The sequence below is a fragment of the Salmo trutta genome, chromosome 30 (assembly GCF_901001165.1).
Source record: "Salmo trutta chromosome 30, fSalTru1.1, whole genome shotgun sequence".
NCBI lineage: Eukaryota > Metazoa > Chordata > Actinopteri > Salmoniformes > Salmonidae > Salmo > Salmo trutta.
Genome location: NC_042986.1, coordinates 13,428,392 through 13,446,227, shown reverse-complemented (window position 1 = coordinate 13,446,227; position 17,836 = coordinate 13,428,392). Strand labels below are relative to the sequence as shown.

Here is a 17,836-nt window from a genome sequence, read left to right as displayed (position 1 = left end):
AAATCAAAACATATTTTATATTTGAGATTATTCAAAGCAGCCACCCTTTGCCTTGATGACAGCTTTGCACACTCTTGGCATTATCTCAACCAGCTTCATGAGGTAGTCACCTGGAATGCATTTCAATTGACAAGGGCCTTGATAAAAGTTCATTTGTGGAATTTCTTTCCTTCTTAATGCATTTGAGCCAATCAGTTGTGTTGTGACAAGGTAGGGGTGGAATACAGAAGATAGCTCTATTTGGTAAAAGACCAAGTCCATATTATGGCAAGAACAGCTCAAATAAGCAAAGAGAAACAACAGTCCATCATTACTTTAAGACATGAAGGTCAGTCAATCTGGAAAATATCAAGAACTTTCTTCAAGTGCAGTTGCAAAAACCATCAAGCACTATGATGAAACTGGCTCTCATGAGGACCGCCACAGGAAAGGAAGACCCAGAGTTACCTCTGCTGCAGAGGATAAGTTCATTAGAGTTACCAGCCTCAGAAGTTGCAGCCCAAATAAATGCTTCACAGAGTTCAAGTGACAGACACATGTCAAAATCAACTGTTCAGAGGAGACCGTGTGAATCAGGCCTTCATTGTCAAATTGCTGCAAAGAATCCACTACTAAAGGACACCAATAATAAGAAGAGACTTGCTTGGGCCAAGAAACACGAGCAATGGACATTAGACTGGTGGAAATCTGTCCTTTGGTTTGATGAGTCCAAATATGAGATTCTTCGGTTTCAACCGCTGTGTCTTTGTGAGATGCAGAGTAGGTAAACGGATGATCTCAGCTTGTGTGATTCCCACCATGAAGCATGGAGGAGGAGGTGTGATGGTGTGGGGGTGCTTTGCTGGTGACACTGTCAGTGATTTATTTAGAATTCAAGGCACATGGCTACCACAGCATTCTGCAGCGATATGCCATCCCATCTGGTTTGCGCTTAGTGGGACTATCATTTGTTTTTCAACAGGACAATGACCCAAAACACCTCCAGGCTGTGTAAGGGCTATTTGACCAAGGAGAGTGATGGATTGCTGTATCAGATGACCTGGCCTCCATAATCCCCCAACCTCAACCCAATTGAGATGGTTTGGGATGAGTTGGACCGCAGAGTAAAGGAAAAGCAGCCAACAAGTGCTCAGCATATGTGGGAACTCCTTCAAGACTGTTGGATAAGCCTTCCAGGTGACTACCTCATGAAGCTGGTTGAGAGAATGCCAAGTTTGTAAAGCTGTCATCAAGGCAAATGGTGGCTACTTTGAAGAATCTCAAATATAAAATAGATTTTGATTTTTTTAAACACTTTTTTGGTTACTACATGATTCCATATGTGCTATTTCATAGTTCTGATGTTTTCACTATTATCATACAATGTAGAAAATGGTAAAAAAAAAATTAAGAAAAACACTTGAATGAGTAGGTGTGTCCAAACTTTTGACTGGTACTATATATATATATATATATATATATATATATGATAGAAAAATAAGATTATTATGAATATCGCTAGCAACAACAGAATAAACACATTTTGAATTACATACCTACAGTAGAAAGAGTAGACTATCTTCTTTCAAATTATGACAACTTTAGTTTTTAAATCCTATTATTGAGCAAATTACACTATTAGGAGTCAATTACACTCACTGGAGTATTTGACATAGGTTTTGAAAAAGCCCCCACCAATAGGCTACCAGTGCGGCAAGTGCTGCTGGCTGCTCGTAAGCTTTCTTGACTTGGCCATATATCCTTGCCATTGTCATTGAACATCTTCTGACTAGACTCAGGTTGTACACGTCCTCAATAGCGCCACATTCCCTGTAGAGCTCACTACTTTTGGACAGAGCCATATGGTAATGCAATACATAGGGAATAGGGTTCCACTTGGGACGCAGCCAAAGACAGGACAGGAAGCTGCGACTCACTGAGGTGGAGAGGTGAGCAGCAGCCTTGACATGAAGCAGCTCCTCATAGATCACCTCCAGGTCCTCCGCACTACGCTGGCTGGGGCTGCAGAGAGGACGGGATATGCGCAGGTTACAATACAGTCAGAGGTTAGACCTTAGAATAGGATGATATACGATACGATAGGAGAGCAGATATAATACAGTAGACGTTTATTGTCCATCTGAGGGTGGAAATGTCCTTTTGACTTGTGAAGAGTAAAACAAACTTGATACGGACACACAGTATAATAAAATGGAACTCACCATTTGCGTAAAATCATGGTCAAAAGAGCATCTGGACCAATCTGCAGTAATAACGACAAACCCTCCTGCAGCTCATCGTCTAATTGGTCCTTCTCATTAGTTGTATGGTTCAGTGAGAGTTTCTCATTGGTCATGTGGTTCAGTCCGAACTCCAAATCCAGGAAGCGGTAAAATTGAGTGTCTTTGTCATGGAAGTTTAACTCCTGCTTCACTACATTGTGATGATAGGAGACATTGAGTTTGGTTACACTCACAGCAGGGAGCAGTTGATTCTTGTCAAATGATCATATTTGATAAGACATGATGATAATACATTCACTCTGATTAAAGTCTCTTACCATGAACAATGATTCCTTCATCCACCAGGACTTGCCACATGCCAACTGCCTGGCTCCTCGATTGGAAGCATTCGTTTAGCTTCATCAGCCAATCAACAAGCTCTTTCCCCGAACAACATTGTCTGTAAGGGAAAGAGTGCGATTTCTACAAGGAAACTACCTAGTATTTTCATTTCAGAAAGACAAACAGGCAAAGTCATACTAGAATTTGCAATCATTGACAGGAGCAAGGCTCCATACCTGTAGGTCTTCAGGTGATGCTTTCTGTCTCTGATCAGACCAGGGCTACGTACTATCAAGGCACTATGCACCACCCTGGCTGCCTTCAGAATACGATCCGACAGAAACTACAAGGGGTGAGAGAGAGAGAGAGAGAAATACTGTATCAAATACTTGATACAGTCAAATGTAGGCTATGTGCAAATCAAAATATAATTGGACAATGGACCTCTTTCTCTGCCTATCATATGCACACAACCAACATGCCTTTACTTCTGTGTAATTTTCTGTGTAATTTTCATGACGTGATAAAGACATGAGGTCATATAATTAAAGCGGGAAATGTGAAATGTCACACAGAAGGTCTTGTGACAACAGACAGTGACAACGGTGACCCAATGTGTAGGCTTAGCACGCAAGGAGCTAGAATGAAAAGTGAAAAGCAAGTGGCAGTGGCAGAAAACATATATTCTGTGAGAAGCATTACAGAAACCATGTGTGATGTCACATACATCACTGGTGTGAGTGGAGTGTTTTGCTTTGCAGGGGCTAGAGTCCCTAATTGTGCGTGTGTGGGAGGAAAGCTGGTGAGAATGTGTTATAGAGAGAGTTACTGCACTGCTAAACTCAGCCACACCACACACACAACTCTCCTCATCAGAGAGTGAGTAGATGTCACTTGGCTACGTTGACAACTTTGCCATTCTGAGAGTTTTCACTTTGCCTCCTCTCAGATTCTCTAAGTAGTATCATTTCCAATACACCTCCCAGTCATTTTTTCCCCATTCCCTGCCCCCTCCTATCTCGCTCCTCTCTGCCATGCTCTACCACCCAAACAGAATGTGAGAACGAAAAAAATCTGTATCAACCACTGATGCAGACTAAAGCTTATGTAACTCACAGCACATTGGGTCTGTTGCTGTGCAGCCTATTTCCTACCAAATCCTGTTTATAGGCAACCTCCATGACAAAACCAATATTACAAACGACTAAATATCAATATTTACTGGATTGTTAATGAACTAGAATGTCTTCATTTCACTCCCTTCCACTCAATATGTTCTTGGTCCTAGTCTTGTGATTCCACGAGTGACTCACACAGTTGATTGTTTGTTATTGGGTTTCCTTCAGGGCGCTGTTTGTCCAAGGTGGTGGTCTTGAGATTCAGATCGAACTTAACAAAGACCATTTCCTTTAGCTTTTGTCTCCACTTGGCTTGGTGTTGTGGTGGACGGTGCTTTCCTAGCCTCCTCTCCCAAACTGCCTGGCCCCTAGCCAGGCCTCAGCCTGCTTTGGCTGGTGTTGTGGTGGATGGGGCAGCCTGTGAGGCCCTCTCCCCTCTCTCTCCTGTCCCCAAAGCCGGGTCCCTAGCCTGCCCTGGCCAATGGCTCTGGCTCCAAGCCACTCAGGATGAAATGATTGGCTCCTGACCCGTGACTGATCTGCCGACTCCGGCCTCTGCAAAGACAACACAACCTGGCAGAACCTGGTGTTCTCATCCATTTTTCAGAACCATGTACAAAAGAACGAGGAAACCTGCATGCTATTTTAAAGTTCACAGAGACACACCTGCTGTGTGAGAAGTTAACTGAGAGGTCCCCCAAGCCCCCCATCCCCCCCTTCATACCTCTGTTTTCCCACAGGCTGTCCTGCTCCCAGACCGAGTGTCTACAGACTGTATGCATCATTCTGAACCTTTCATCCTCTCAACCGACTGCAGACTGGTCCCAGGGGACTGCAGACTGGCTCTACTGGCTGGAGGTCACCACTATTCCCATGTGCCCTGACTGTTCCCGTGGAACCACTAGCTACCACCATGTTCTCAGCCTGGTTATCTCTGACCTCTGACACTGAGATAATAAACTCCAAATGCATAAATCCCCCATCATCATTGCAGACAAGCTGGCATTTCTACTGTGACTGTGTTCAGTTTGCAATCTTAAACACATTTTCTTATAACAACAGACCAAAATTGAACGTTTCATACAGTACATCCTGGGTACAGCACCCCACCTACTAAGTAGCTAAACACACAGGACATAATCACTCATCATCAATCTGTTCGGTTCTGTATATACTGTAAGAACAAAAGCTCTAAAACTCTGTGAACTCTGTGATGAACAACTTGACATACACTAGCACTGCATTTCTTTTTGTCGACCCATTGAGAACATGTAGAGCTACTAAACATGTAATCTAGGGCAATGGTTTTCAACGGGTGTGCCTTGAGAAGCCGTCAGGTGTGCTGCAAACCTTTTCCTAATCTTTATTATTTTTTTGAACACACTTATAAATGTGACCTGTGGAATGCACATTCAATTTTGACTTGGGAGCACCACTGCCACTCAGATAAATACATTGTTTATCTTGTATCCTGATGCCTAGTCACCTTACCCTAAAACATATCTACCTCTATCACTCCAGAATCACTACACATTGTAAATATGATATTGGAACTGACCCTGTATATAGCTTCTTACTTATCTTGTTTTTATTTCTTGTGTGTTTTTGTTCTAACTTATGTTATTATTAGTACTACACTGACATTGATTACTGCCTTGTTGCCTCGCTTGCAAGAATGGCATTTCCCTGTACTTGTGCATTTGACATTGAAACTTGAATAGCTCATGGTTACATCTGTACCTACAAATCCAGTTTGCTCAGGCATGTTGTAACATTTTTATCAGTTTTAGGGGCGCACATCATGAGCAAAGTCCTTTCCCACTGGACACAGACATCAGTTCAACGTCTGGTTTTGATTAACATTTGGTTGAGCTGTCATCTACTGTGAATTCAACGTGAAATCAACTAAACATTTCACCATGTAATTCGGTTTAGGTTAAAAGTTAGGTGGAAAAAAGACGGAATGCGTTACGTTGATAATTTTTGGCAAATCCATTTAGTTTCTATGTTGATTCATCACCGGTGCCAAGCTTCCTGCCATCCAGGACCTCTATACCAGGCAGTGTCAGAGGAAGGCCCTAAAAATTGTCAAAGACCCCAGCCACCCTAGTCATAGACTGTTCTCTCTGCTACCGAACGGCAAGCGGTACCAGAGCGCCAAGTCTAGGTCCAAGAGGCTTCTAAACAGCTTCTACCCCCAAGCCATAAGACTCCTGAACATCTAATCAAATGGCTACCCAGACTATTTGCACCCCCCCCCCCTTTACACTCCTGCTACTCTCTGTTATTATCTATGCATAGTCACTTTAATAACTCTACCTACATACATATTACCTCAATTACCTCGACTAACCGGTGCCCCCGCACATTGACTTTGTACTGGTACCCCCTGTATATTGCCTGGCTATTGTTATTTTACTGCTGCTCTTTAATTATTTGTTACTTTTTTTTTTTTTTTTTTTTCTTAAAACGGCATTGTTGGTTCAGGGCTTGTAAGTAAGCATTTCACTGTAAGGTTGTATTCAGCACATGTGACAAATACAGTTTGATTTGAGCCGATCTCATCGCAAAGATTTATTGGGTTGAAATAATGTAGAAACAAGGTTGATTCAAAAAGTTTTTGCCCAGTGGGTTGTATCAATTTACTTCGCCTGTGAGAACAATTAGCACAGGCAAGTCTGATTAAAGGCACTACATGGTCAATCTGCATTGGCCAAGTCAGGGCATTCATGTCAAGGAAGTAAGTTTGTGTTTATACAGGACCTCCCGCCCTCATCTACCGTCACCCATTAATGGCAATGAGGAGCAATACTGAGCGACGCACAGCGATGCCGAGCTCAATTATTTAAAACATTTTGTCGAGAGCTCAATTTAATCTTTAAAAAACTTTTGTCACAGAAAAGAGAATTTTGCAGTAGGGATCAGATGACATGGGGTCCTTACCACTAAAGAAATTAATAGGTACATTTCTGGTGTGGTGCTAAAAAAAAAAATGGATCCATAAAAGTGTGCCGCAGTTCAAAAAAGATAAGGAACCACTGATCTAAGGACTATAGCCCATGTGTTAGTAGTATAGGCAGGAGGAACTCCCTGATTGTTCCAACCACATGCATCAGGTTACAGAGTAAACAGTTTTCCCTCAGGTGTGCCAGTGCTGGTGAATGACATACTGTATGTGCTGTAGAAGTGGCCCTTTCTTTTTCACACTGCTCTCTCTGACGTTTCAGGTCCGGAACAGGCTGAATATGTGCTTTAGATAAACATTAATGACACACTTTCTTATGGAGACCAAGTCAAAGTCTGCCTTTGAATGTTATGTCTGTGTTTGAATAGTGTAGTATCACAAAAGGAACATATGAGCCTGTTAAAATGGTTTGTATATTTGTGGGTGGGTTGGTTTGTGTCTGACAATGGCTAATGTGGTCTGTGGTTATGGCCTTTTCTCCCACTTTTTGTTTTCTTCTTATAACAACACTTAAATAAAGTCCCTTTGTTACCTTCATTCTCTGGCTCAGTGAGAGTAACTGTTTCAATAACGGAGTGTGGTGTGTGGGTTTACTATATTTGTGCCTATAGTCTGTGTTAAATAGTGTCAAGTTTCTACTAGTGTTCTGAAGTTTCCTCTGTGGGCGAGTCTACAGTCTCCCTCTGTGCTGTGACCTTGGTGGGCTTTGTTCTCTCCTTTTCTGTTCTCTCTGGAACATGACTGTACCTGGAGGGAGGGATGGAGCACCACGCCGGTGGGCAGAGCTGTAGGAACTGCATCTCACATCCCACTCTCTACACCGACAAGACCACGTCAGACCTTCTGAGGGGTTATTGTTTCCAACAAGTACACTTCCTCCCCCATTTCAGAAATACCAAGCTACAGCACTGGATTTCTTTTTCCTTTCTTCAAAACAGGAAGTGGCAATTTAGGTAAAAAGGCCTGGCGGCATTGATGAGGAGTTTTTTTTTTTTTTACCTGCGTGAATATACATAGCACCAAACCCCAAACCACAATCACCATCTTGATAATCATTAGATAACGAACAGAACAATCTCAAATCTCTAAACCAGGAGTCTCAAACTCATTTTCCCAGCTCGCAAAATTCATTCTTCAATGAGGTCTGGAGGGCCCAACTTAAAATGAATTACAGGGCATTAGGAAAGTATTCAGACCACTTGACTTAAAAACCCCAAAAAATGTTACAGCCTTATTCTAAAATGGATTCAATTGTTTTTGTTCCCTCATCAATCTACACACAATAACCTATAATGACAAAGCAAAAATAAGTTTTTAGAAATTTTAGCAAATTTACTAAAAATAAAAACCTGAAATATCACATTTACATAAGTATTCAGACCCTTTAGTCAGTACTTTGTTGAAGCACCTTCTGCAGTGATTATAGCCTCTAGTCTTCTTAGGTATGACGCTACAAGCTTGGCACACCTATATGTGGGGAGTTTCTTCTCTGCAGACCCGCTCAAGCTCTGTCAGGTTGGATGGGGAGCATCAGTGCACAGCTATTTTCAAATGAAATGAAATCAAATTATATTGGTCACATACACATATTTAGCAGATGTTATTGCGGGTGTAGCGAAATGCATGTGTTCCTAGCTCCAACAGTGCAGTAATATCTACCAATTCACAACAATCGAAAAGTAAAATGATGGAATTAAGAAATATATAAATATTCGAACAAGCAATGTCGGAGTGGCATTGACTAAAATACAGTATAATAGAATACAGTATATCCATATGAAATGAGTAAAGCAGTATGTAAACATTATTAAAGTGACTAGTGTTCCATTATTAAAGTGGCCAGTGATTCCATGTCTATGTATATAGAGCAGCAGCCTCTAAGGTGCAGGGTTGAGTAACCGGGTGGTAGCCGGCTAGTGATGGCTATTTAACAGTCTGATGGCCTTTAACAGTCAGGTCTCTCCAGAGATGTTCAATCGGGTTCAAGTCCGGGCTCTGGCTGGGCCATTCAAGGACATCCAGAGACTTGTCCCGAAGCCACTCCTGCGTTGTCTTGGTTGTGTGCTTAGTGTCATTGTCCTGTTGGAAGGGGAACCTTCTCCCCATTCTAAAGTACTGAACGCTCTGGAACAGATTTTCATCAAGGATCTCTCTGTACTTTGCTCCTTTCATCTTTCTCTTGATGCTGACTAGTCTCCCACTCCCTGCTGCTGAAAAACATCCCCACAGCATGATGCTGCCACCCCCATGCATCACCGTAGGGATGGTGCCAGGTTTCCTCCAGACGTGATGCTTGGCATTCAGGCCAAAGAGTTCAATATTGGTTTCACCAGACCAAAGAATCCTGTTTCTCATGGTCTGAGAGTCCTTTAGGTGCCTCTTGGCAAACTCCAAGCAGGCTGTCATGTACCTTTTACTGAGGAGAGGCTTCCATCTGACCACTCTACCATAAAGGCCTGATTGGTAAAGTGCTGCAAAGATGGTTGTCATTCTGGAAGGTTCTCCATCTCCACAGAGGAACTCTAGAGCTCTGTCAGAGTGACCATCGGGTTCTTGGTCACCTCCCTGACCAAGGCCCTTCTCCCCCAATTGCTTAGTTTGGCCAGGCGGCCTGCTCTAGGAAGAGTCTTGGTGGTTGAAAACGTCTTCCATTTAAGAATGATGAAGGCCACTGTGTTCTTGGGGACCTTCAATGCTGCAGAAATGTTTTGGTACCCTTCCCCAGATCTGTGCCTCGACACAATCCTGTCTTGGAGCTCTACAGACAATTCCTTCGACCTCATGGCTTGGTTTTTGCGCTGACATGCACTGTCAACTGTGGGACCTTATATAGACAGGTGTGTGCCTTTCCAAATCATGTCCAATCAATTGAATTTACCACTGGTGGACTCCAATCAAGTTGTAGAAACATCTCAAGGATGATCAATGGAAACAGGATGCACCTGAGCTCAATTTCGAGTCTCATAGCAAAGGGTCTGAATACTTATGTAAATAAGGTATTTCAGTTTTTTTTCCATTTGCAAACATTTCTAAAAACATGTTCTTGCTTTGTCATTGTGGGGTATTATGTGTAGATTGATGGGGGGGGGGGATTATTTAATCCATTTTAGAATAAGGCTGTAACATAAAATGTGGAAAAAGTCAAGGGGTCTGAATCCTCCTGCACTGTATATTTCCTTGCCATGAAAATGTGAAAAAAATTGTCCTCTAGCCATCGCTTTTTGAATTTTCAATGCTCCCTGACTGTCTAGCTTAAGTTTTGATGACTGTTAGCAAGCTGGACAGAGTAAAGAGACTAACATTCGGTCAATTATAATTTCTACAGTTTCTATTTGGTTTTAGTCATTTCGATGTCAATTGAGATCGCGCCGCGCCCCCCCCCCTTCCAAAAAATGTCAAACTAAAAAACGGATTTCTTTACTCAAACCACCCTTGGGCCAGATTGAATCGGCTCGCAGGCCTTGAGTTTGACACATGCTCCAAAGACATAAAAAACAAGAACAACTAGCAACCAAACAAAGCATCAACAAAGCCAAACTCCCTGTAGCCTCGCTACTGTTCTCCCATTAGCTATAAGACCTGCATCCTCTCTCCCCTTTCCAAAATACACACAGCACTCACACAGAAAAAGCCCTTGGGAAGTTAGGAACATTCCAAGGCTGACTGGATATTTATTAAAGATACTCCCTACATGTTCAGTGCAGAAAAAAACATAGACATGAACTCAACTTTAATGTTGTATAGGCCTATTTACTGGCATTGATCTTTTACTGTGTTTTCATTCTTCCTGGAGTAGAAAAGAACACTGTTCCACTGTTTTTATTCCTGGAGATTCTGGATGCATCAAAGTGAGACCGGCTGTGTGTGTGTGTGTGTCTGTGTGTGTGTGTGTGTGCATGCGTGTGAGCGTGTGTGTGCCTGCCTGACTGCGTCTATGTATATTGGGTAAAATAATACCAGTCAGGAGCCAGGTTTGTCTTTCCATTTCAACACCGTTATCAGGCTGATTTCTCCCGAGAGGGGGCTATTGAAGGAGCAGTTAGATAAAGGAGTGAGAAGGTTGGGTCTGCTCTGGTCAGGCAGGGGGGGTAGTGAGCTAGCTGTGGATCTTGGAGTGTTCTTAAGACTCCCTGTGACTGCAGTGCTCGCCTGGATTGGAATGTGTTTTTAAAGACTCCACTGCTCAAGCAGTGATATTAGGAACTCAAAAAGAACAGGTTCAGCAGTTACAGAAGATGCCAACGCTGCAACAACAAAGGCTGGCGCAGTGGCTAAAAGTGCCCAGGAGAAACAATTAGCTGGAAATACAGCCTGAAGGCCGGGCCATGTCCGATGTCAAGAGGTTGTGGTTGACATTTAATTGAGATGACTAAAATCGTTGTAGAATGTGATTATGCTCATACATTGGATCATCATATTGAGGCAAAGTGTATGTTGAAGGTCTTGTGAGTCTTTGAATTTCACATGGCACACTTTAGAAAATATGGGGCATTATATGATGTAATATGGCGTAGAATTAATAATACTAAATGTTTAATCCTAAGGACCTATAGCTTTACGAGGTTAACTACTATTTACTGTACTTGAACTTCGATTCACCATTTCTACTATGCTGATGTGGTGTTTCTATGGTGTAACAGATTATTTGAGGGTGAGATCAAAATGTCCAACATAAATAATGTTCCTACATGTCAACTCAATGACCTTGTTGGTTCTCTTCTCATGAAGATTGATTTTGATGAATCCCAGAAGCCAGAGCAGTTTGATTAAGGTCTAAGACTAGCTGTAGGGATGTGAAGTACTACTGCACTGTGTGTTTGTGAGTGTCAGGGTTGGGATCAATTAGAATTGAAGGCAGTCAATTCAGGAAGTAAACTAAAATATGCCTTCAATTCAAACTGAGCCCAACCCTGGTGTGTGTGTGGCACTGTCGCTGATCGGCATACTACGTACCTGCTTCATGGTGTCCTGTGTGTCAAGGGCCTCTGGCAGTGGGGTCTACGGGAAAGTGGGAGAGAAAGAAACATAACCTACTATTACATAATTTCACTATTCCATCATAGAGGTTCATGTCCAGTCCAGAAAGCCTATAATATCAAGGCATTGCTGAATAATAAGGCCTATAATATATTATGGCTTCGTCTCATAGGCATTCCAACAGAACTGGTTAAACTGGTTGTTCTCAGAAACCATTGGGTGGGACCAGAAACATAGGTTGAATGTGAAATATTCTAATGTCTAATGAGATGCATACTGTTGTGTTCAGTTTGTTTCTGTGAGTTTTTTTCTATATGTCTACTGGTTCAGGCAATATATGTCCTAAAAAAGATGATATATGGGCAAACCCTCCTCTCACCTCATCAACACTATCCTGTAGCCTAATTCCCACTTCCTCTTTTGTTGTTCTATAACTCTTCTTTTATGATCCACTGACAGCCTCTAAATGTGTTCCCAAGCCAGCTGCTAAGTTGCATGACATGGATGGACTCCGCTGGCTGAGGTGTCATCGGAGTACACAGTCATTTACAAGGGCTTTGTTCGGGCCATTCTCTCCTCTATCTTTCCAGGTCTTGTTAACTCATGAGTGGTTAGTGCCTTACCTTGAGGGCCACTCAGGAGAAAATGGATTGTATAAGATACCGGCCTCACGTTTTCACTGTGTCGCGGCGTGGGATCGCCAGCTCAAATGATGAAAAATAGAAATATGTGGAAAATGACGAGTTATTGTCATCTCGTCTCTCTTTGTGTGGGAGCGCTATTGATGGCCTTGTGCTGGGCTTGGGTATCAAATGCAGCTAAAAAGAAAATGGTTTGAACACAATTTCCCTCAGCTCCACTTGCAGTCAAGAAAATAAATAAAGTATTCTTCTTCTATCCCCTTTTCTTATTATTGTACTAGATTGCTTTTATTCTCTTAAGTCAGGTGTTCAATGACTCCTAGCGTGGCGACCTCTCCACCCTTCCTTTCTGTTGACAGAGTAAACTGTGCTGGTCTGTCCTACTGCCAACGCTGTCACATGCTCCCAACCACATTGCCCTTTTCAGCTGTTAGCCAACTCTATAAAATAGACTTAAGTCTCTCTCATATGTTCTGTCGCTTCTGCTCTCTCTCTGCCATGCTGAGAGCAGCAAAACCATGCTTGTAGAGGCGTCACTTCTTGCCTGATGTAGCACCACACAGACACCTGTAGGCTATAGTGACTTTGTTTTTTTCACCCCTTGGAGAAGCCCTTGCATCTTAGAAAATACGGCCTGGCAGCAGTATTGGGCATACAGGGGGAAATACCAGATGCCATGTCCTGTCCCTCTTATCAAGAAGTGCCCTTCTTGCTATGTATCTCTTATTATGACGACCTATACCAAATGTGAGTCATTTTGTCCTGTTTATCTCCAGGAGACATCATGGACATACATTATGAAATGTATGCATTCACTACTGTAAGTCGCTCTGGATAAGAGCGTCTGCTAAATGACTAAAAATGTAAAAATGTAAAATGGACATTGGGGTACAGATCTTATTAGCATCTATTAATTCTAGAAAAATGACTCTTGTCTGCATTGCTACTAGTGGTGGTATCAGACCACACGTGCCATGTGTGTCTTAATTAACTAGAGTTAGCTGGCGCCCAGTGTGAAGCCAGTTTAATTGGGTCTAATGTTGTTGCATGCCGCCTCTGCATTCCAGACACATCATCAAACAGACACAAAGATGACGTGGGGCCGCAGATGCTTTAGGAATAATGATGTTTGGCTGATCATCTAAGGCATGGAGCATTGTACCATGGTTCTAATAAGGCCTACTGAACTCAATCTCCATTCTAAGTCTATTATTTTACATTTCCAGATCTTACTGTACTATCAATGTAATAAGTGTATTTACGAATATCAAACGAAAAACAGGGTATTGTATGTTTAGCTTTCAATATTTTGTAATGCGCCCACAGCTATTGACATGAATAAGATCAAACATTTGGTTTTGTATGAAAGCATTGATCTATTTATCTATGAGAGGGGTTGCAGGTGTAGTTGAACCTGTAGGGACTAGGTCAATGTGGATTTAAAGGACATTAAGCAGATGGGCTAGATTAAAACATCATCACCATGTCCTAATGAATCAACTATAGGCTACTTGAGGAAACAACATACACATAAACAAATCTCTATGCATATGATATTTAGAAGCTTTACTAAACCATCTTGATTTCTTTGTTCTCAGCCAATCCAGTTGTTACTTGTGAACACAAGATCAGGGTATTAAGTAATATTTCCATTGAGGTCCTACCTACAGTAATATGTTACGGCTACTCCATAGACATTGGCAAATATATGTTTTTTTTTTATGGACTGTCTACTGACAGGCGACACCTTTGCTTGTTAAGCTGTTATTGATCATAAGACCTATGCCTTTTTATAGTCAGGTCAACACAGATTCAGCTAATCACAAAGTGTGTAGGTTAATAACTATAGATTTCTATAATCCTGAGCAATTCAATAACAAAGTCAAAGCCAAATTTAGATCTTTCTTGAGGAGCACTATTCGGAACCTTCCTGTGGCTGGGGGAAAATAGACATTCTTGTCTACCCTGTAAACTGAATGGGGGGGGGGGGGGGGGGTTGAGGTGAACAATAAACAATGTGCTATAAATAACAAGAGTAATAAAAAAAAAATACTGTCTGGGTCTCCGCTACCTTCCTCTCCTCTGTCCCACACCCAAGACTACAGAGTCGTCCCCGTGTCAGTCTGAAGCTTCTCCACATGCTCACATGCAACGCAGGAAGCTGCTTTTGTTTCGGGGACACATACAGACTGTGTCACAGTGGATGTGGTGAGCCTTCCCCCCCACTTCTTCCACCAACACATTGTCTGACTCCACAGCCCCATTCACTCTACGCCTCTGCAGTGCACACCACCCACACATCTCACCACGCAGACACTAATACAGTGGCACAATCACATACAATGACGTAAACTTTTATGCTGAAGTGTTGCAGTGTTTTCAAGTGTGACCCGTCTTCCCTCCTCTTGCAGTGCTCATAGTAACTGATTAGTGAAGTGTGCAGTGTGTGCGAAAGGCAGAGAGACAGAGCATGACTGTGACAGTCAGACTTTCTGTAGAGATTGTTCTACCACCAGCCACATTCTTTTCCATCAAGTACTGTGGAGCTTCATTGCAACCTAGAACGTGAGTCTCGCTCTCAAAACATGTCCACGTGATAGGCTATATCATTTATTCAAGGCCTATTTTGCGGTGAAAACATTGTGTCAAACTGCCATGGGTGTGACTATTTTGAGAATATTTTCAGTCAAGGTCATATTTTACTTTCTGAAGAAGAAAAAATGTTGTTTTTATGAAGAATTATATTATGACCCATGAGCACTCATTATCATCATCATCATCATCATTAATCATCATCATCATCATTATGATCAGATCATCATCAAACCATCTCAAAGCTAAACAATAAGCACAAGGCAAAGACAAAAAAGGAATGATTTTGCAGATAATGATGATGATAAGTAGCCTAGAGATGATGATGATCATTATTACAAGATTAGTATACTATTAGCCTGTGCAACTGTAGGTTTTGTAGGCCGTCATTGTAAATAAGAATGTGTTCTTAACTGACTTGCCTAGTTAAATAGAGGTTAAATAAAAAATAAATAAAAGGTATGCTATTCTAGGCAAGAATAATAACATACCCAACTGATGCCTCGAATGGTCGATGTTTCCACAGAATAATGATCCGGGAAAATTCGATAATTGTAACTCCGGAACAGATGCATATTGTTTCAAGTCAAACAAAACAACTTTCACGGTTAGTGGATCTGCGGTAATAACGCATGTCGAAGACGGGAGAACCAAGCATGTCTGTCTATCTGTTACAAAGACCGGACCCACGTTACAACAACATAGCATACCGACAGTGGACATTGCACGACCAGTTGAATCGCCACATGTTGCTCTTGTGTCACTAAAGCCACAAGTCTACATTATTTGTATCCAACCTGACTGTTAGGCTACTGTGCCTACATCAAAACTCAACACAGGTGTCACTGCCACCTCGCACGACGTTGCTGGCTTCTGCCTCTGCTCGACCGAGACTCCAACCCACTTTCAATCAGCCTCAGCTCTATCTCAGCACAGGCGCATGATTGGAGCTTTGCGTAAGCACACTTGCTCTCAAACGAGTCCCCGCTGCTTGTCAAGTGATTTCGGAGTCATTAAAATCGGCGGCCTCTTCAGAACGATTTGATTCTCTATTCACTGCAGCAAATTGCCTTTTTCTTGTTCTTGTTCCCAACATTCAGTTGCGTTGACAGTTTTGGGAGTCATTCCAATGGCTGTTCTAAACTTTTTGTATATCCTTCTGTAGGCCTATCCCAGTGGACAAAAACGATATAGTTGAATCAACGCTGTCTGTTTCCAAGTCATTTCAACCAAAACAATGTGATGACATGACATTGAATTAACGCCGAAAACTTGTGGGATTTGCAAAAATTCATACATTTAACGGAATTTCGTATTTTTTCACCCAACTTTTAACCAAAATCCAACTACAGGATGAACATTTGGGTTGATTTAACGTTGAATTCACGTTAGTTGACAACCAAATGTAAATCTAAACTAGACGTTGAACTGACATATGTGCATATATATTTAAATATATATTATTACTATTATTTATTTTTTTTCTAATATTTTGTAGGGCAGGCCTATCTGATTCCAAAACACACCACAATATGTTGAGTCAGAGCTCCAGCACTCTGTACTTCGCCTGAGTTTGGTAGATGAGATTGAGTCAACGATAAGTATATAAAATATAAGTGTTCATAATGTTCCAGGCCAGTACTGTGGGCAGGCTACAAAATGATCCTGTCCAGATAGCAGCACCTGTACATCAGGAGTTACTGGTGCAAAAACACTTTGATTGGAGGTAGAGGTACACACTAAAAACAAATGGTTCTATATAGTGCCAAATAAGGGTTATTTGGCTTGTTACCATAGCGGAACCCTTTTTAGTGCTATGTGGAACCTTTTTTAAAGGTTCTATAAAGAGTCATGCTCATAAGGTTCTAAATGGAACCTCTATGGTGCTAAAAATAACCCTATCCTAAGGTTCTATATAATACAAAAAAGGGTTCCGCTATGGTTACAACAATAAAACATCTCCTGTAAAATGTATGTATGCAATTTCATTTACAGTACAGCTACTGTAATCCATTTTACGGTACAACAAATGTTACCGAAATCTAATTTACAGTACCAAGTCAGTTACTGTAATCTAATTTACAGTACAAATTACAATTACAGCATATTACTGTAAGTACCCAGTGACATATTACCCAATGCTCTTTGCAAGTTTTCATTTTCACATTTTTGGCCTTCCTGTGATATCGGATGCTGTAGTTTTCCTGGAGGTTATGCAGTATGCCCCCCGGTGATGCGTTGGGCAGACCGTACCACCCTCTGGAGAGCCCTGTGGTTGCGGACGGTGCAGTTTCCGTACCAGGCGGTGATACAACCCAACAGGATGCTCTCAATTGTCCATCTGTAAAAGTTTGAGGGTCTTAGGGGACAATTTCTTCAGCCTCCTGAGGATACACTGGTCTTCAAAATAATTGTAATTACAACAAGGTATCTTATGATATAGCTCTGACTAGCTCTGATAGTAACAATACCTTACTGAGATATTCACCGTACCTTGATATCTGCTTCCTCTAAATCACTATAACATTAAAGTATTGACTAATAAAATGTAAGAAAGTAATTTTTTATAGTATTTGACTGTAACTACAAGGGATTGGAGCATGCAGGTTGGCTGCTAGGCATTTGTATATTACAGAATATTAATGAATACTAGGTGTTTTGTATCACTTTCCCTTCCAGGGGCCTTAACAAAGGCTTCAAAACTGGTTGTGATTGCAGGGCAAAACTGATCAAATGGACATGATTAAATAGTCAACCATTAATGGTTTAGGACCCTCTTTCACTCTCATTTGTCCCCTATAGACATTTAATTGTTTGAGAACCACATATCACTTAAATTGGTACAGGGCTCTCACTAACAGTGCAACAAATATAGTACAAGGCACACCTGAAATTTTTCCTCTCCCAGAATATTTTTCCACAATGCACCATAATTTACAGTATGCTGCATTAAATATACAGCAAAACAGCACTTTATTGTTGAATTGTATTGAAAAACCT

The 17,836-nt window shown here is 41.6% G+C and overlaps 1 protein-coding gene across 6 annotated transcripts in view; it reads right to left on the bottom strand.

Annotated features, from left to right (window-relative positions):
* Positions 1 to 17,836, bottom strand: part of rapgef3 (Rap guanine nucleotide exchange factor (GEF) 3) — a 40,844-nt gene that overhangs the window by 12,880 nt on the left and 10,128 nt on the right. For 3 of the 6 annotated variants that reach the window (XM_029722806.1, XM_029722808.1, XM_029722805.1), the window contains exons 3-7: positions 11,580 to 11,624; positions 2,780 to 2,886; positions 2,540 to 2,661; positions 2,202 to 2,412; positions 1,917 to 2,001 (exon numbers count right to left, since the gene is read on the bottom strand). In XM_029722806.1, coding sequence (XP_029578666.1) covers positions 1,917 to 2,001; positions 2,202 to 2,412; positions 2,540 to 2,661; positions 2,780 to 2,886; positions 11,580 to 11,624 — 570 coding nt within the window. Of the gene's footprint in view, positions 1 to 1,916; positions 2,002 to 2,201; positions 2,413 to 2,539; positions 2,662 to 2,779; positions 2,887 to 3,856; positions 5,757 to 11,579; positions 11,625 to 15,327; positions 16,226 to 16,971; positions 17,178 to 17,836 lie in introns of those variants that run through there. The other 3 variants (XM_029722810.1, XM_029722807.1, XM_029722809.1) reach the window with 3 other exon arrangements.